This window comes from Oreochromis niloticus, linkage group LG8 (assembly GCF_001858045.2).
Source record: "Oreochromis niloticus isolate F11D_XX linkage group LG8, O_niloticus_UMD_NMBU, whole genome shotgun sequence".
Taxonomy (NCBI): Eukaryota; Metazoa; Chordata; class Actinopteri; order Cichliformes; family Cichlidae; genus Oreochromis; species Oreochromis niloticus.
In genome coordinates, this window is record NC_031973.2 from 7,553,997 (window position 1) to 7,574,556 (window position 20,560).

Genomic DNA, 20,560 nt, shown 5'->3' on the forward strand with positions numbered 1-20,560 from the left:
TTTCCTCTCAGACTAACAGCAGGACTTCCCTATTTTCATTTACAATCCCCGGAAAGCATTCCCACACTAAAAGTCTTGAACTCCTTCAGTGCACATTCAAAATTGTCACTTGGAGCCATTTCTAATTCATGATTTATTTATATGCTGCACAAGTTACTCTGTTGTCTCGTAAATTCTTATTTGAAGTTAAAATACTTTTTTCTTTTTTTTTTCTTTTTTTTACAGTATTCTCATTTATGTTACAAATCAGTATCTTTGACCTCAGAAAGCCAGTGGATGTTGCACAAATGCATAACATAAGCTGTAACTTAGGAGAACAAATAACCTTCTGGGTGGTAAAGAGAAAACTTTTAGGTTGGCTCTGAAAGTAAAATTGACCGCTGTATGTTTATTAGCAGGTGTTTGAGTGCATAACCTGATCTGTTTACTTAATACAAAATCACTAAACAACCCCGCTCAATTGTATAGACTGCTGAATAAATATAAAAACTGTGAAGATTTATGCAACCTGACAATTTATCTAATGCTGTCTTCATGCAAATATGCACTTCTTCAGAGTAGCATTAAAAATATTGATTGCTTAAGTAATGCTTCTGTAAATATTCAAGATGATTTTTATTCTGTTTACAGGGTTGTTGCTGGCTGGTATGAAACTACAATTTAACATGTGCTATTTTTAAATTTCATGTGTAATAAATTACCATAGGAACAATTCTTTACAATAGGTGGCATGGTGGTTTTGGGCCTTGTTTGCACTATTATTGTTTTTATGTTTTTCTCTTGTCTTTATTGCTCCAGGTGGAATGATATATACTGTCTAGTATATAGCCATGGGACTTAACTTCACTGCAGTATGCATAGTACTTTTTATGTCGGTATGAGGTTTTTTAAAATTAAAAGATTTCCTTTAATTTGGGGATGACAAAACTGAAAAAAACTCTCAACAACTTATTTTTTTTTCCCAATGCTGAATCGACAATCTAACATGCTTTTTTCCTCTTGTGATCAGTTCCTGATGGAATCTCCTACATCATCATTGTATCGTCAATATTGTTTCTTATATCTTCACTGTTTCCACTTAATGGAGAACAAGATAGCTTGAATGTAAAAAAAAAAAAACAACCCAAAAAGATGAAGCAGAAAGAGGCAGAGTAAATGAAAGGTCAGATTGGGCCACACTGTAGTTGCAGAAGCTGCAACGTGTCCACAGTTCAAGCAGACTGCTTTGTGGACTTGCCAGATTTTCTTCTCTCTCTCTCTTTCCCTCCTTCTCCATCTCTAACATCATGGGATGTCCTATGTTTTTGGGGAATGGGAGCTTTTGAAACAGAAATATGGATGTTTTCAAACTGTGTCAATCTTTCTTATTGGTTGTTGCTAATGCCAACAGAACACCAAATCTGTAAGCAATGTTATTGCTGGTTGAGGAAGAGTTAAGATAATTAGGGGAAACATAACGGGTTATAATACGTTAATATTTTGTGAAGGCATTAAACTTGCAGTTACTTATACTTGTAACTGGATTTAATCAATATATGTAAAGTACTTTATTTGAATATGAACACATACGTTCTGTACACACAGAACACTGGTGTAATCTGGAATGTCCTGCAGATGCTTGATACTCGAAAGTGTTTAGGCCCCAAGAATAAAGAAATGGACCATAATACCATAAAAGTAATTTCTTTGAGCTTAAGTTTGTATAAATTTACTTGAATTGAATACATTTACATATACATACACAAAATGTTTCTCTACAAACAAGTAAGGAGTCCCAAAATATCCTGTTTAATCTTGTTACTCTTCGTGCATAAGTTACGCAAACTTCTCTTCGGCTGAATTCCTCAAACATTGCGTTGAACCCTTTACATATATAAAATAAATAAATAAAATAAAAAACCCGTCATGAAATAAAACAATGAAAAAGAACTCAACTTCCTGCACATCTGAAAGCAAACAGCTGCTCAGCATATCGATGAACACGGGAAAGACAAAACGCCTCAACACGAGTGTCAATTAAGAAAATCCACGGAGCGTTAAGAAGATAAAACACGTCTGCGCGGTGGAGAGACGGCGTGTAAATGATGCCTTTCCTCATCATCCACGTTTGAGCTGAAACGTGAACTTGTTTGACATGTTCTAAGACGGCCCATCTCTCTGATGAAGGAGGGCCTCTGACTTGAACATGTACAAGTTATCTGCTGCGCACAGGACCTCCCCAAAAGTTTAGGCATATAAAAGCCAAGTTAACTCATTTGTTTAGGCAGTAGGGAGTTTCTGCTAGGGTCTGGATTGGAGTTACACACAGACCGGACCCTACCGTATATGAGTGGTGTCTGAGGAGATAGAGGATTCCCCTTTTCCGCAAAGAATCTACATGTCTAATATTTAGACATGTTCAGCTTTGTGGATATTCGGTTAGCGCTTTTGCTCAGCGCAACAGTGCTTTTGGCGAGAGGTCAAGGCGAGGATGATAGTAAGTATCACTTTCAAACATTGATTTGAGTTGTTTTTGGAGCGTTGGCACCCTCAGGATGTGGATAGCCAGCAAAGGATGCTGAGCAGTTTGCTGGAGCTGATCGTCCTCTGCGGGATACCCGACTCCAGTGGGCAGACTTGGTGAAAGTTGTTACACAGTGAGGCGTTTTGGTGGTTTCTTTGGGGACTTGGAAGCGAGTAGGAATTTATAGACTGGATTTTTTCCATTATTGTCTGCTCCTTTCACTGGCGTGCAGATACATGCTCAGTGTGCGTCCTCCTGCTGGAGTGCAAACCTGAAGGGAGCAGCTGCATTGTATCTGATGCGCAGTGACAGGACAATGGCTCCATGAGATCTGAAGCACAAGCATGAAGAAAATTTAGATAGGCGAATGAGTCTGATAAAACAAATCGTATATATCTGCTTTATCTGGAAAGCAGTCTTCCCTAGTTTTATACGGTTGCCTTCTAGCTGATAAGCATGCATCAAAGCCTGTAAGACTTAATCCTTAATCAACAGTTCACCAAAAACGCATCAAAAGAGAGCAGACAGAAATTTGTTTGGTAATCAAGTGTGAGGAATTACTATTTCAGTTGAAAGGGTACAACTTCTGCAGTAATGTCTAAGAAGCACACTGAATTAAACGTTTTTCCAGGTTGTGTAAAACTGGACATGGTTACCTGAAAAAAAGCGAGAATGGAAAAATCGCTTAAGTCTGACGTCGACCGTTAAAAACGCCAGTCTAGACGTCAATTAATTACCAAAGCGGCGAGGGCGCGGAAGGTGTTTTTTTTGCAGGGTAACAGCGCCACTTTGTGGCAAATACTGGAACTGTGCATTATCCTCCCATTTCTGTGGCCCACCCTCATATGCACCGCCTGACATCTGCGTAGGCCCCACGAAAGTTTCCGTTCAGAGGTATAATCAAATTTTTGAGGAGGGACCATCTACGTAGGACAGTTGGACAAGACCATTACTACCCCTTATCTCTCTGCAGCCAGAATTTCTATATTTGACAGGCTCAAATTATATGGCGTTCCTGTAGATGTGCGTGGATGTTTGTTATATGCTCGTTTCCTGATCACAAATCAGTCACCAAACACTCAAATTTCTAAGGTCAATAACAGCCTATGCAATATTGCCCACCGTTTTTATATAAAATATGCCAACTTTGTGTTTGTGTTATTTAGAGTCTGGTCTACGTGGTACTAGCTCCCTTTATCTTTTATATGAATTTGATACAGTTTTTAAGCAAAAGCCCATCCACCATAATGTACACCTGTGCAGTTGTAGCAAATGCCAAACTATCCAATCTAAACACAAATTAGTTGTACTAACTTCTAGAACTCGTGTTCTCATCACATTATCGCCTGACTCATCGTGATTTTCTTGTCAGGAACATTTGGCAGCTGCACATTAGATGGACAGTTGTACAACGACAAGGATGTATGGAAACCAGAACCCTGCCAGATCTGCGTCTGCGACAGCGGAACCGTCATGTGCGACGAGGTGATCTGTGAGGACACATCCGACTGCGCCGATCCCATTATTCCAGACGGAGAGTGCTGCCCTATCTGCCCTGATGGTACTGATCACCAATTTCGAGCCTTATTTAGCTTTGTGGCACCACCCACTTTCCCTTTTGCTCCATCTTTGACCAGCCATGGCTTTCTGCCCTCAAAAGGACTCAAGGCCCTTGGCCTTCCTGCCTGCCTATCTGCCTGCTTGTTTGAGGACTTTCCATTCAGAACATCATTTTGGATTACGTTTTGATCCCTAAATTTTTAAATGTGAATTCTTTTAACAATGGATTATCCCTGCTCTTTGGCAAAGTTTGGCAATGATCATATAATTTCCCATTCAGTCCACATATGCAGTGAAAGTAGAGGGTTCTGCAGAACTTATACCTACTCTCCTATTTTTACCACTGCAAACATTACTTAGCAGTTAAGTTTTAGATTGGGTTGGAGTTGATAATCATGAAAAATACAGCATTTCATGGATGATTCAGCCCTGACTCACAATAACTACACACAACTTATTGCTTACAGTTACCCATCACTTTCACTTTTTCCATTATCTTTAAATATGAGTAAATGTGTCTCCTATGAACATTAAAGAGGTGCTGACATGTTTTTTTCTGTTTGTTTCCAGGTCAAGAATATACTGAGGTACCTTTCCCTTTTGATGATTATTATTTTTATTAGTCCGAGGTGCATGTGTCATAATTATTATTATTATATTTAATTATGTTGTCTATGAATTAGTCTAACTTCACTTTTCCGTCTGTCCATAGTCAACTCCCGTAGGACCCACTGGCCCCAAGGGAGACCCGGTAGGTTCTGCATTATTTAAATTATTAAAAATATTCACACTATTGAAGACATCTTTTTGTCTGTCAGTACAAGTGACAGATAAGTTTTTTTATAAAGATTGTATATATATGTATATATATATATATATATGTATATAGACAAACCTGAGCATTTGTCTGTTTAAAACTGACAAAGGGTCTATTATCGCTTTCAAAAATATGGTTTTCTTCTGACATTTGTTGAAACAAAGAGGGCTGGTTTTTGCTGTTCTCATGAGACATAATACTATTTTATTCAGCTTTAGTAACATTTTAATCCAAATCTTTTGAATCACCATAATTGGTGCATAACAGGTGGCTGGTTGTGTTTGTTTTTAGAAGGAGAATGTTTGTTTCCTTGTTTTGTTTCCTATATTCTTCACTAGCTAAAAATGTCAAAATGGACGCAATCACTATGCATCAGCTAAGTGAGCCCTCACAAACTGATTTGATGAACTGATTTTCTGATGAAGCTGCTTGTTACTGATGACCTTTGATAATTAGGTCAGAAGGTCAAAAGGTCATTGCAAACTTCACAAATCATTAAAGAGAAATTGGAGGAGGAGAAACATTAGGCCATCTTTGAAGCTTTTAGTTTTAAGTACTTAAAACAGCACAACATCAGTCCTTCTTTTTATTGCTTTATATTGTAACTCATAGAATTTACATTAAAAGCCTTTATATTTGTTATTCAGCTTTGTGAAATTAGGAAAAATAACTGAAATAATTAGCCCTGAATATTGCTAATGAATCCTTTTTCTCCAGGGTCTTCCTGGCTATCCCGGCGCTAATGGAATCCCTGGCGATCCTGGCCCACCTGGACCCCCTGGCCCCCCTGGCCCCCCTGGCCTTGGCGGAGTAAGTATCATCACATCAGAACATCCAGAACAGGGACTGAGTTTTGTTGACGACAAAAGAGACCCATCTCATTTTTCCATGTTACGTCTGCCATCTGGCATGGATTGTCTTCAGTTCTATACTGAACGCCAATTTAATTATCAAGGTGCTGAAGATTTAACTTAATGCCAGAGAGCAAAAGCTGGGACAGTTCCTCCATGTGTATTTCAGCACTGAGAGTACTGACAGCTCCCTTCTCCTCACATTAATGTCTCAAAGTGAAGAGTGCTTGAAGTCTATCTAGTGACCTGAACTGATACATAAAAGGATTTGTACTTTTTTAAAATGTCCATGTTTTAATAGATCATATTGATTTCCGTACAGAACATCCTATTCCTACCTTAGAAAACGAGTCTTTACACTATAGGATGTGTGTTAGCAAGTGACTATGTAACATACAACAGTGACCTAACAGTAGGGGGGAAGATGGTGTGCTGTGCAAAGTTTTTTTATGCTCTTCTGTTGTCTTCCACTACATTGGGTCAGTAACTGTACCCTGAGGTGTTTGGTGATTAACTCTTTGTGTGCTCCTCCCACAGAACTTCTCTCCTCAATATTCTGACCCCTCAAAATCTAGTGGCCCACCTGTTCCTGGCCCAATAGTAAGTAGGTTTTATCTCTCTCAAAATACCTTCATTTGATAATTATGTATAGGTGCAAGTATTTATTGGCTTTTTCTCTGCCTTCGTCAATAGGGTCCTATGGGTCCCCGTGGTCCTCCTGGACCTTCCGGCCCTCCTGTAAGTATTTCTCTATTAAATAAATGGTAGTCCAAGTATTTCATGCATTTGTAAAACCATGCAATTACAATAGGCTAGACATTTCTTCCCTACATGTTTTCTCGCTTTAGATGTAAAACAGGAAAATGAATACTTTAAAGAAGCTATTACACTGATATGTTTCTCTGTTGTCCCTCAGGGTCCTCAGGGTTTCACTGGACCTCCTGGAGAGCCTGGTGAGCCCGGAGCTTCTGTGAGTATACATGACGTTCTTCTAAATCTTTGCTTCCCTCGTTTTGTCTGTGATTACCACAGCACGCCTCTGTGCCGTTTTCCAGTTCGAGCTAGTGTAAAAGTCGGTTATGAACCCCAGAAAGTCTTTAGACAGAATACTTCCTGTATTCATTCTACTTCCTGTTTTAATCACTGACCTACTGACACAAATCACTTTTTTCATGCCAACCAATTCCCTCTTCTGTACCCAGAGCAGCACAGAGCATATTCAGACACTTGCTTAAAATAGTCAGCAGTGTGTTTTGCTAATCCAGTAATTTATTGGTGTTTTTAGGGTCCACTGGGTTCTCGTGGTCCTTCTGGTCCCCCTGGAAAGAACGGAGATGATGTAAGTGATCTATTGACAATTTTATTCCATGTCTATGCTTGTTTGCTAGGACACTTCATACAGAAATTTCATGCCTAGCTAACAGGGACACATAGCTAATATTGGTTCCCTTTACACTAAATAGATATTGCCATTCTTTTAAATGTGTTGAGGTCTGTAATTGTTTTTGTTGATTGTTTGCTTGCACGAGCTTACTTCATATTCCTCATCGCGTCTCTGTGTGTTTACAACAGGGTGAGGCTGGCAAACCTGGACGCCCCGGTGAGCGCGGACCTGCCGGACCTCAGGTGAGTGGTTCCCACTAGGGCAAAGGTCAGGAGATTGTAGGCCAAAAATGAAACCTAAACTGACATTTATGAGAAAGCTGTTATTCAGCATGTATGTAGGGACAAACAAGTTGTTGTGCCAATTTTTGATGGATGAAATATATTAATTTCCACATATTTATCCATTATGTTCAGTTTTCCAGGCCTCATTTTGCTACCTTCCAAATGCAGTCAAAGTTATTCACATCGTTCTTCTTTTTCTCATGCAGGGTGGTCGTGGATTCCCTGGCACCCCTGGACTTCCAGGCATCAAGGGACACAGAGTGAGTCTGAATAGTAATAAAAAGAAATAAAAATCACTTTTAAACAGTTATGAGTGGTGACTGAGTTTAAAATGCTCGCTAATTTTCTTTGTAGGGCTTCAGTGGTCTAGATGGAGCCAAGGGAGACTCTGGACCTGCTGGCCCTAAGGTAAGATTTCACAATGATGGCATTTCATTGTGAAATGATATTAGTCTGCATCATTATAAAACCACAATTTAAAGCTGATCTCTTGTCTTTTTCCTGTATTTGTTTACAGGGAGAGCCTGGCACTTCTGGTGAGAATGGTATCCCCGGTGCCCTGGTATGTTTTTGCTCCCATTAATCAAATTGTTGACATATGAATCATTTTAAGGATTAAACACTGTTTTGTAATAATAGTTCAGATTAGATGCAGCACTGTCATTTTTTCCAACACATATCTTCAAAATCTAGGCCAAACCTTCTTGTGACCTTGGTTTGTTTTTGTCTTTTCTAGGGTGCTCGTGGTCTTCCCGGAGAGAGAGGCCGCCCTGGAGCTCCCGGCCCTGCTGTAAGCACTTTTCCTCTCCTTAGTCACTTATTAAAAGACCCATAATTACTACTGAAAAACAACACAAAAGCTGGGAGATGGTTGTGTTCTTCTCTCATGTTTAGTGTCTTACTATTGGCTGGATCTGAAAATGTTTGATGTGATCTGTTCTCCTCTCTGCAGGGTGCTCGTGGTAATGATGGCAACACCGGTCCTGCTGGTCCTCCTGTAAGTACTGCATTTTGCATTGTTCATTTCAGATTCATTCGAGGCTATAACTTAAATCTGTCCACAAAATGCTTTAGTAAGAGATTCATACCATAAACGCTTTCCAATCAATTTATTACAATTTTTGTGGCTCAGCATTGTGTCTTAATTTGCTGTATATTAAATTTCAGGGACCTACTGGACCTGCTGGCCCCCCTGGATTCCCTGGCGGTGCTGGTGCTAAGGTAAGTCACCCAAAAGAGTTTACATATAATATCATAACAGCTTTCCTGGTTGACCTTTATATTTATCACCATTAATAATGGTGACAGTAAAGCTCTCTCAAGTCTAATCTCAAAATTTAGGTAGCCAAGGAAAGCTTTGGAGAACCATGACAATATTCTAGCTTATTATCCCCTTAATCCCTCACTAGGTGTCTCATCAACTCCCCAATTATTAGTAGCTTATTAGTAGATCATTCCGGGGACTCTGTGTGATTATGCGTTGTTTGGACTTAAAATGAACAAACTTCCTAGAAAGAATCGTGTAGAAGCTGCATACATCTAACTCAAGAAACACAGAATTTCCCAAAATGAGAAATTTGTGTCCAATGTCATGCATCTTTGACTTCCAGGCTTAGCCTGGAATTCAAACTCTCCTCTCCCATGAGAAAGGTCTCTGCTTAACCCACTTCACTCTTTTCTTACACATCTGGTCTGTAAAGCTCTTTGAATGCCTAAAGCTTCTTGGCACTGGCCAGATTTCACCCTAAGGCCATTTGAATTACAATATACTCCAAGGTTAGCATGGATTGTTGCCTATTGCCCAAGCTGTAAAACTGCTAATAGCATATTTAGCCTAATGCTGTACACTTCAGGTGAACAGTCTAACCACCAGATGGCATCAGTAGGCTTCTAATAGCACGTTAATCTCTGGTGTCTCTCCTTCCTGATGCCATTACCGAAGGATCTATTTTAAATGTCCTGTAACTTTCACCTACTATGAAGTCACAAATTCCTGGTTTATTTTAGCAATAAAGAGGAGGAGAATAAAAAAAAGCAGTCATGATGACAGAACAATCATGTAGTTTGAAGTTTCTTTCTAGATAAATAAAACAAATCACTTTAGGATTATTGTGAGGACTTTTATGTCTCTAAAAACACACATTATTTGTGCTCAAATTCCTTCATAAATAATATTGTTAGGTGCATGCTTTACGCTCAAAATACATTTTATTTTCCACTTGTATAGACAAGAGCAATACACCATAGTTTTGATAGGATATTGCCTGTTTTTTGAGTGATATTGATGTATGTATATAATATTTAATCTTTAAATTATGTTTCTGATGTTCAGCGTGGTCTCCTTCTCCTTTATCAGAGCATGGACATAATATTGGAGGTGCAGATTTATGAAATATTTTTATCTTTGTGCACAGGGAGAGACTGGTGCTCCAGGAGGCCGTGGATCTGAGGGACCCCAGGGAGCACGTGGTGAGCCTGGTAACCCCGGACCTGCTGGACCCGCTGGACCTGCTGTGAGTAGCTACTCAACTTAAACATACCATCATGTCTATCTGAGATGTTATAATAAGAAAACGCTGAAAACTTTCAACATTTTATATTATTCCTCTTTTAACAGGGTGCTCCTGGATCTGATGGTTCCCCTGGTTCTAAGGGTGCTCCTGTAAGTATCATTTACAATGATTACATTTATTCCATTTCAGTCCTGCACATGAAGTGTGCTTACACCCCACATTGTCCATCTCTAGGGTGCTGCTGGTATTGCTGGTGCTCCTGGCTTCCCCGGTGCTCGTGGTCCTGCTGGAGCTCAGGGAGCTGTTGGTGCTCCTGGCCCTAAGGGTAACAATGTGCGTTGGCAATTGATTTTGTGTTTTTTAATGTTTTTGTCAGTATTTTACAGATCCTAGATTACCTGATAGCTAAATGAAATGTGTATGCTTCTGCCAACAGGGTGACCCTGGTCCCTCTGGTCCTAAGGGAGAGCCTGGTGCCAAGGGAGAGCCTGTAAGCTTCAAAATACAATGATCCTGAACAGTTCCCACTGCATCTTGCCAAGATAATAAATTTATGCTTGGTTTAATGAAATTTCCTTTCTTTTGCAGGGCCCCGCTGGAATTCAGGGACTTCCTGGCCCCTCTGGTGAGGAGGGAAAGAGAGGAGGTCGTGGAGAGCCTGGTGGTGCTGGACCCCGTGGACCCCCTGGAGAGCGTGTATGTTTGTCCCTCTTTATCTTCAACCATGTAAAATTTCTCATGGATACTTAGTGTTGCTTTTTGTGTGCCTTATGGAAAACAGCATTAAAATAACCAACACTTTAATTGAAAATGTCCATGTTAAAACCCTTTGATTTCTTTTTCTACAAAGTGTTCTGAAATTGCAGTGTGCTAAATTCCCACGGGGATTCATCTTAGTAGTTGGAGCCCAGCACCTACTTCCCTTTTAATGACATGGTTGGTGTCTCTGTTCTTCCATTAGGGTGCCCCTGGTGCTCGTGGTTTCCCTGGTGCTGATGGAGGTGCTGGTGGCAAGGTGAGTTAGTCAACTAAATTCATCTCTTAGCCACCTTACTCCAACTTATTCAAACCTATCGGGTAACGGAATAGCTAAACAAGCCATTACTGATCATTTAAGTCATAAATTGTATCCAGTATCACAGCTTTTAGATCTTTTATTAACTTCTATTACAGGGTGCCCCAGGTGAGCGTGGTGCCCCTGGCCCATTGGGAGCTCAGGGAGTCACTGGTGAGTCTGGAAGCCCTGGTGCTCCTGGTGCCCCTGGACTGAAGGTTAGCAAGACAATGTATTTCTTCAAATGCAACATTTCTGTGATGTTTTGGTCATGAATCTTACACATGAACTGTTCTCCTCAGGGTGTGACTGGTAGCCCTGGAAGCCCTGGACCTGATGGCAAAGCTGGACCTGCTGTAAGTACTGAGCCTCAAATAAACATATGTTATATGTTATATCACTCTTAGAACTTCATTTTTTTGTTTTGTTTTTTTCATATCTAGGGTGCTCCTGGACAAGATGGTCGCCCTGGACCTCCTGGCCCCGGTGGATCCAGAGGACAGCCTGGAATTATGGGATTCCCCGGACCCAAGGGAGCTTCTGTGAGTTTACAGAGCTTTTCTGCTCATTGTCTTTCCAGATGTCATGAATGTGATTTTTCTTTTTAGCCCATAGAAATTAGTTTAAATAGAAATAATAGAGCAGAATTTCCCCATGTGGCAGATATAAATATGCACTTGTTTCTTTTTACTAGGGTGATTCTGGTAAACCTGGTGAGAGAGGTGCAACTGGACCTGCTGGCGCTGTTGTAAGTAATTATACTTAGTCCCACCATTAAAGACAGTATATATTAATATAATAGTGGAAACAGAGTGTAACAGTTGAGCCTTTGGCTGTTTTTAATCACAGGGTGCTCCAGGCAAAGACGGTGATGTTGGTGCTCCTGGACCTTCTGGCCCCGCTGTATGTATCTTATCTGCATAATTAAACAGAAATAATTACGTTTGCATAGCATTTGAGTATTTTCATGTATCAGAGGACAGAGGCCATAGTTGTATCTTTTATATGGCTGACATGGATACTTAAGGTGGATCAGAGTTTGCATCGTATCATTTTGTTCTCCTCTTTTTGTTTAGGGACCTGCTGGAGAGAAAGGAGAGCAGGGACCCGCTGGATCTCCTGGATTCCAGGTGGGTTTTAGACATTATTCCAACAGCCACAGCGCTCTCATATCTATTGTTGTGTCATAACGTCAGTTGATAACCCTAAAACATTGTACCTTTCATCCCTGTGCAGGGACTTCCTGGACCCCAAGGTTCTACTGGTGAGACTGGCAAGCCTGGTGAGCAGGTACGTAGTCAGTTACAAAGCACACACTAGAACCAGCTTTTTCCCCCTTCTGTCTTCATGTTGACACAGTAAGTCAGACATCATAACTCTCTCCCTTCTCCTTCTTTTATTCAGGGTGCTCCTGGTGAGGCAGGACCTTCTGGCCCAGCTGGACCAAGAGTGAGTATCCCCTCTCTTGCAGAAGCAAACCATTTTCAGCTCCTGTGGTAGACATCAACTTACTGGCAAAACATTTTGTGGCTGATGAGTTCTTTCTTTCCTTCAGGGTGACAGAGGATTCCCTGGTGAGCGTGGTGGACCTGGCATTGCTGGCCCAACCGGACCCCGTGGTGCTCCTGGACCCGCTGGTAACGATGGACCTAAGGTAGGTCAGAAAAACATCTAAACAATGAAGAAACTTTACTGATTTGGCATTTGAGATTGCTTTTTTTTTTTTTTTGCTGCATGTCAAATCCAGTCCATTTTTGAAATGGCACAGAAATAAAATAGAAAAATCTACCTGATGTCAAGTTGTAAAACTAAACACATATTTACTCAGGTTCATACAAAACAGTGCAGCATATTTTCAAGTTGTGTTTCTACTCCCAGCTTTTCTCAGAAAGCAAGGAGAGCAAACTATTCAGTATTTCTGCCCTTTGTTTTAAAGTTCTTCTTTTATAGTATAAATCAGCCTGCCTGGACATTTAAATGACACATTCATTAAAAATCAGATGTTCAGAGTGGACATGGCACCAAGAATAATCATATTTATATAAAGACTTAAAAGTAGGAAGCAAGTTATTTATGTTGCAAAGGGACTGTAATGTTTTCTGGTCAGAAATGTTTGTCATATTCCTATTTATTTGCATTTTAAAGATAGAGGACATGTTTTTCAACCCAGACCTCACCTGGATCGCATATAAAAAAATATCTACTGTTTGTAGCTGCTGTGCAACACTATTAAACCATCACAAAACTCATATGTTAAAAACACACACTCCTGTATATCGTAGATCAGTTTGCAGGTCTGTTTTTGTCACTACATATTTGATTTGGTAGATCCTTATGCAGGGTTTCTGTTGCAGCCCCAATCTTCTCCTGGGATTAAACTAGGGATCTTTTGCCTGTTAGGTAAAGGTGTAACCCACCACACTATGAAGCCAATAGATTTTACCTCCTCTGTACTTTAAAAAAAAGGTAATTTTAGCATTTTGTCTATATATTCTTTCATTTCAAGAATAAACAATAATATATTTAGAGCATATAGAGCAAGCTTTCTGCTTCAACATGTTATCATTGGTCTATGGCTTCACATGCTTAAGGTTTAAAGAAACTGCTAAACATAAATGTGTATAAACAAAACAGTAGCAGTAAAGGTGTTTTTTTTATCGGCAGGTGACTTTATGGTTAATTTATATTTGCTTTTATGACAGAAATAACCTGAGGTTAAGATTCAACAGAGAGCAATATCAGAAATCTAGAAAAACACATTAACACCCATCACCTGGTGGTGATCAGCCTGTAATGCCAAGTCTCACCAGTAAAGATAATTCTTCACTTTAGTTTTGCAGCTTTGAGTGCAAAACTAATTAACCCATGAGTTACAGAAACTAGAAAATGCTGCAAAACAACAAATGTCTCAAAACTAAAACCACTGGGCATCGGTGCAAATAACTAAAATAAGATTTAGGACCAGCAAAATTCTCCTTTTCTTAAACTCATTGTGCTCATGATAACAGAAACAAATCTACCAACATGGTTCATTTGTTGAGCTCCAGTGAACTGTGTTAGCTGGATAACAATGTGAGTCTTCCTGTTTTTGTGTGTACCCAGGGAGAGCCTGGTGCTGCTGGTGCCCCCGGTGGTTTGGGAGCCCCCGGTATGCAGGGAATGCCTGGTGAGCGTGGAGCCGCTGGTCTCCCTGGTGCCAGAGGAGATAATGTGAGTATCACACCAATCCCATTCGTATAAAGAAAGTTCGATTTTCTCATCATTACATTTTTTTTAAGCTCAGTGAAGATAAAATATCTTATGTATTATACCTGTTATATCATGTGAAATCTTGTATCATGTTTTCCCAATATTTAATATAGATTTAATTACTCTAGAAATGTTGTAATGATTCAAATCACTGTAGCTGTGTAATTTTTATATCAACACAAGTAACTTTTTGTAACCTTTCTCTTTTTAGGGTGAGCCTGGTGGCAAGGGAGTTGATGGTGCCCCTGGCAAAGATGGCCCACGTGGTCTGACCGGTCCTATTGGAGTCCCCGGACCTCCTGGTGCTCAGGGTGAGAAGGTGAGATTGGAAAAAAAAATTGTTTTGGCCTTCAAATATTAGCTGTTCAAGTTTAATCATTTTACAGGACCCTTTCTTCATTCAATTTTGGTGTCTGGAGTGAAATTTGTTAGTAGTCTTACATTTTTACTCATACTTACAGTATGCATAAGTCAATGTCAGAATTATATTAAATATGATGAAAAGCATGCCAAATTAATGGAATACTAAAAGATAATAAGATCAACCACGAGTTAAATAGAAATTCAGTGCTTTACTTAATTTTGGCTTTAATGTGGTTTATCTGCATGTGTCATTGATCATAAAATAAGTGATTGGGATTAGCAACCAGTGTGCCTGCTGACCCCCTTTTTTCTCCTTCACCTCTGGTTTTAGGGTGAGGCTGGTGCTGTTGGAGTTGCTGGACCTAGTGGTCCTCGTGGTTCCCCTGTAAGTTCTTTTCTAAACTCAAAATCAGATTAAAACCTGGGGGAAAACAATCAAAATATTTATAACTCTGATATGCACATTATTATGACTGAATGGCCTTTCTTTATTACTTCAACAGGGTGACCGTGGTGAGCCTGGACCTGCTGGAGCTGCCGGATTTGCTGGACCTCCTGTAAGCCCCTTTTTTTCACTAATTTAGATGCTTAAAAAAAATTAAAATACTAAACAAATTTGTTGACTTTTGATAAGATTTGAGACCCAAAAAAAGCCACATATTGATGCATTTCTTCTTTTCATCTCCAACCTCAGGGTGTTGATGGTCAGCCTGGTGCTAAGGGAGAGAGTGGTGACAGTGGACCCAAGGGAGACGCTGGTCCTCCTGGACCTACCGGACCTGCTGGAGCTTCTGGTCCTCAGGTAGATTGACCTTCATTGTGATTTGTAGTATACATCTGGTGAATATATAGTGAATGGAATAGAATAAATGGAATAAAATGTTCTGGGGGTTTTTGCACTGTAGATTCATTATTGTGTTCATAATGAATTGTATACACTGTTTACATAAACATTCACATTTTTCCTATTTTAATTAGCATTGTTGGTATTAGATGCCTCACTTGCAAATATTTCTGTCAACAGGGACCTGCTGGAGCTCCTGGACCCAAAGGTGCTCGTGGTAGTGTTGGTTCCCCTGTAAGTATTCGTTCATATTTTTCTTTTGACACTCTGACTTACAAACTCAATGAGATTATTTGCAGTTACAGTTACTTAAGTTGTTTAAAGCTTCATTGGTCATGTATTTGGTTCGGCTGTGTGTCTTGCTAGGGTGCTACTGGTTTCCCTGGACCTGCTGGAAGAGTTGGACCCCCTGGCCCTGCTGTGAGTTTCTGATCATTTTTTAGTGCGATCTATCTATGTTATATTGGAACAGTCATCAGTGATTTTTATGTTACCATAACATTGTGTGTTGTTTCCAGGGAGCTGGTGGAGCCCCTGGACCCGGAGGACCTACTGGCAAAGATGGAGCAAGGGGAGCTCGTGGTGAGACTGGCCCTGCTGGCCGCCCAGGTGAGGCTGGTGCTGCTGGACCCCCAGGACCTAGTGGAGAGAAAGGATCTGCTGGCTCTGATGGAGCCCCTGTAAGTCACTGTTACCCTGTTGGTCCATAATAGATATTCTATGTGTTTTTTGAAAGTCTAAAACATAACTTACCGTTATTTCCTTATGTGCAGGGTGCCCCTGGTATCCCTGGACCCCAAGGTATTGCTGGACAGCGTGGTATTGTAGGTCTCCCTGGACAGCGTGGAGAGCGTGGTTTCCCTGGTCTGCCTGGACCATCTGTGAGTTTGTGTCTGAAATCATTCATGTCTGCTTATATGGGGGCTTCTGTGTAGGGGACAGTACAGTGAGCCCAACCAGAAGATGAAAAAAAAAAACTTAGACTACTTGGTTCATTTTCTTGACCCTGTTAATTACATCACTTAAAACATGACAGATCAAAGTAACAGCATGCGGTAGTGCTTAGAAAGGTTCAGCTCTGCAAAGAGCATCCACAGGCATCTAGAGGACTGACTTCTTATTCACTTTCTTTAGGGTGAGCCTGGAAAGCAGGGATCATCTGGACCTGTCGGTGAGCGCGGAGCCCCTGGACCTGCTGGACCCCCTGGACTGTCTGGTCCAACTGGAGAGGCTGGTCGTGAGGTAAGAAGTCCCTTTTTTCTGTATTCTAACCATTAATCAGGCTAATCGGGCTACTCAGGGAGTACATTTAAAAATGCACTCACAATTCCCACAAATTCAGTTTCACTGGCGAACATCTTTACTGCTTTACTTCCACAGGGATCTCCTGGTCATGATGGTGCACCTGGTCGTGATGGTCCTTCCGGCCCTAAGGTAACCCCATTTAACTTGGCTAATTTGATAATATTGACCTGCATGAAACTATTTTCTCACTGGAAATGTGCACTCATAGGGAGACCGTGGTGAGACTGGCTTGGCTGGTCCCCCTGGACCTCCTGGTGCTCCTGGAGCTCCTGGAGGAGTTGGCCCCTCTGGCAAAACTGGTGACCGTGGAGAGAGTGTAAGTCCACTTTGTAGCTACCTTGAGCACATTAAAAATAATGAACACACTTGTGATTTTTTCTGAATTCATATGTTCATATCTTTCTTTCCTTTAGGGTCCCTCTGGTCCTGCTGGTCCCGCTGGCCCTGCTGGTGTTCGTGGTCCTGCTGTACGTTTTTCATTGTATACTATGTATTATTAATATGAAACATAAATTTTACATATTCAAGAAGACTCATTACTGTCTAATGATGAGATGGCATCTTGGATCTTCTTTTTCTTTTATTCAGGGTCCAGCTGGTGCTAAGGGAGACAGAGGAGAGGCTGGTGAAGCTGGAGAGAGAGGCCACAAGGGACACAGAGGATTCACTGGTGCATCTGGTCTGCCCGGACCTGCTGTGAGTAACAGTTACCACATTAGCACTTTGGAAGAAATAAAAACTTTGTGCTGGTAGCTGCATTTATCCTGTTACCCACAGCTGGATTTGCATTTAAGGTTCAGGTGGATATTTACTGAAGTATATTAAGGTCTTATAAACAGTTGCTAGTTACATGCATCATTGAGTTTTGTAAAATACAACATTAATCAGTCTCACTTTTTAAAATTGGTTTATGGACTTATTAAACTTGATTTTATCACATTTTCTATATTCTACTATATTTTGTTATACCATAGTTCATGTTAGCATCTTCATCTGTCTCTAGGGACCCCCTGGAGAGAGAGGCCCTGCTGGTGCTTCTGGACCCGCTGGACCTAGAGTAAGTACTACTGTTAACAAACACAAAACTTTCTTTATTTAAAGTTTTCCTTCAAATTTGTTAATCAGTTCAAGGCAAAAGGTGATCATTTGGTTTTCCTCCACAGGGACCTTCTGGATCAAACGGCGCCCCTGGTAAGGATGGTGTGAACGGTATTCCTGGACCCATTGGACCTCCTGGACCTCGTGGTCGCAATGGAGAGATGGGACCTGCTGTAAGTTGAGCAGTTATCATTACTTTATCCATATTCTTATACCTTCAGACAAGTTAAGCAACCCCTGGTGTCTCAAAACAGGGACCTCCTGGACCTCCCGGACCCGCTGGACCTCCTGGACCTCCCGGCAGTGGATTTGAGTTCGTCAGCCAGCCTCTTCAGGAGAAGGCCCCTGATCCCCTGCGTGGTGGCCACTACCGCGCTGATGATCCTAATGTCATGCGCGATCGTGACATGGAGGTTGACACCACCCTTAAGACCCTGACACAGAAGGTCGAGAAGATCCGCAGCCCAGACGGTACCCAGAAGAGCCCAGCCCGCATGTGCCGTGATCTGAGGATGTGCCACCCTGAGTGGAAGAGCGGTGAGCGCAGATCAATTCTCTGACACAGCCTTTAGATAAAGTATAACATGAGGGTGAGCTCAGCATGAGACTTTCTTTTTTTGATGTCCCTGTATTACAGGCATGTACTGGATTGATCCCAACCAGGGCTCTCCTCTGGATGCCGTCAAGGTCCACTGCAACATGGAGACTGGTGAGACTTGTGTCTACCCCAGCGAGTCCACCATCCCCATGAAGAACTGGTACCTCAGCAAGAACATCAGAGAGAAGAAGCACGTCTGGTTCAGCGAGTCCATGACCGGTGGATTCCAGGTGAGAAAACAGAGCAAATGAACAAACCTGGACAGTATTCATGCTTTACTATTAGGCCTGTGACACTATGCATGCTTCTCCTCTCTCCGTCACGCAGTTCCAGTATGGCAGCGATGGAGCTGATCCCGAGGATGTCAACATCCAGATGACTTTCATGCGCCTGATGTCCAACCAGGCCTCTCAGAACGTTACATACCACTGCAAGAACAGCATCGCCTACATGGATTCCGCCACCGGCAACCTGAAGAAGGCTCTGCTTCTCCAGGGATCCAACGACGTCGAGATCAGAGCGGAGGGCAACAGCCGCTTCACATACAGTGTCAGCGAGGATGGCTGCACGGTGAGTGTGCCCTCTCTTTGCCCCAGGGCTACACTTACACATCATCCAAGTATTAGAAAAGAGAAACTAATGTCTTACATTTTCTCTTTTCTGTTTCTCTCCACAGTCACACACTGGCACATGGGGCAAGACAGTCATTGACTACAAGACATCAAAAACATCCCGCCTGCCCATCATTGACATTGCTCCTATGGATGTTGGTGCACCTGATCAGGAATTTGGCGTCCAAGTTGGCCCTGTTTGCTTCTTGTAAAAATGAAAGAAATATGGACATGACATTGTTGTTTTTTTTCTAGCAGTCATCTCTAAATCCTCTTTCTATGCATTCATTTGGCTGCCATTGGTCCACATGCTTAAAACCACTCTACTGAAGACAGTGTTTGTGTCTTTCCAATCATGAGAAGTTTTTTTTGGGACTGCTACTTCAAACGAAACCAACTACGAGGACACTTTAAAAAGAATCTTTTGTTTTCACTGGCAACAAGAAAATAATATATGCTTGTGTAAAATTTCCCCCCGGAGATTAAGAAAAACAAAAAAAAAACAACCCAGATCTGCACATGCAATGAAACACAGGTGACTTTTGCCATTTTCTACCACTGCAGAAGGACATTGAAAACAACAAATGATATGTACCATTTTTCTGGTGTTAAATAAATTGTAAAAAGTGTGAAGTGTCTTCTTGTTCTAAATTAATGAGAAAAACACCTGAACGCTGAGCAGACAAAGCAAACACCAGCAAAAGAGCAAGACTAAAAAGCTCACCTTCATTGCAAAATCTAGATGGCTACCTCATAACAAGACATCACCCCCACTTTTTGCTATGTCACACACCACAAGTCTATTGGGGGAACACTAAAACCATTCAAAGGTGCTATTACCGATTCAATGAGGTCCAGCTATTGGTGTTTGATGGTGAAACTCACACTGTCGTACTGGAATCATTGCCACTTAATGCCTGCAGAACCTTTGGTGCTACTAAATTGACTCCTTGTCTTGTTGTCTATGCAGTGCAATTGTTTTCTTCTTAAGTGTTGGTTTGATAACAGAGGTCCTCTGAAAAAGTGATCACTGCAATTGTATTGCATGCAAATATGTCTGGTTCAATATCATTTTCCATGCCCATGTGTTCAGTGTTGATCTTTCTGTCTGTTTGCCCCTGTGGAAAACTCCTCTTTACTAAAAAAAACAAAAACCAAACAGCACACATCTCCCACCCTGTTGTTTATGTTGTTTGTTGATGTCTTTCTTGCGAAGGGTTTCTTAAAAAAGAATTTGAAGCAGACCCACTTTCATGGTTTAAAAGAGAGATTCTGTACTTATTTTGTACATGTATAATAAATCAAGATGTTTTTAATTATTTTGGGTGCTGAAATAAAGCATGTGAAGTGGTCTACTCAGTGGCAGAGTTTTCACTGTCCTGTTTTGCAACTGTTGTGAAACTGAGGTTTTAGAGAAGATAGCTCACGCTGATGCTGTTTTTTTGGATTTTTTTTAGAGAGCTAGGTCTCTGGCCGAGAGATACAGAAGCAATTTTGTCCATGTGTTTAGAAATCAACTGTTCCAC

The 20,560-nt window shown here is 41.1% G+C and overlaps 1 protein-coding gene across 2 annotated transcripts; it reads left to right on the plus strand.

Moving 5' to 3' along the window:
* The first annotated feature begins 2,246 nt into the window (after positions 1–2,246).
* col1a1b (collagen, type I, alpha 1b) lies at positions 2,247–20,389 on the plus strand. Of its 2 annotated transcripts, NM_001282889.1 has the most exon segments (51): positions 2,262–2,476; positions 3,876–4,064; positions 4,634–4,650; positions 4,776–4,814; positions 5,598–5,690; positions 6,269–6,331; positions 6,425–6,469; positions 6,648–6,701; positions 7,017–7,070; positions 7,304–7,357; positions 7,606–7,659; positions 7,754–7,807; positions 7,917–7,961; positions 8,136–8,189; positions 8,352–8,396; positions 8,567–8,620; positions 9,814–9,912; positions 10,017–10,061; positions 10,147–10,245; positions 10,349–10,402; positions 10,501–10,608; positions 10,874–10,927; positions 11,086–11,184; positions 11,269–11,322; positions 11,410–11,508; positions 11,661–11,714; positions 11,816–11,869; positions 12,043–12,096; positions 12,203–12,256; positions 12,371–12,415; positions 12,522–12,620; positions 14,069–14,176; positions 14,427–14,534; positions 14,910–14,963; positions 15,082–15,135; positions 15,273–15,380; positions 15,603–15,656; positions 15,789–15,842; positions 15,941–16,102; positions 16,196–16,303; positions 16,557–16,664; positions 16,803–16,856; positions 16,936–17,043; positions 17,141–17,194; positions 17,316–17,423; positions 17,731–17,784; positions 17,891–17,998; positions 18,080–18,362; positions 18,463–18,653; positions 18,751–18,993; positions 19,100–19,517. In NM_001282889.1, coding segments are annotated over 51 exon segments (4,335 nt in total). In that variant the 5' UTR covers positions 2,262–2,394; the 3' UTR covers positions 19,247–19,517.
* The last annotated feature ends 171 nt before the right edge of the window (positions 20,390–20,560 follow it).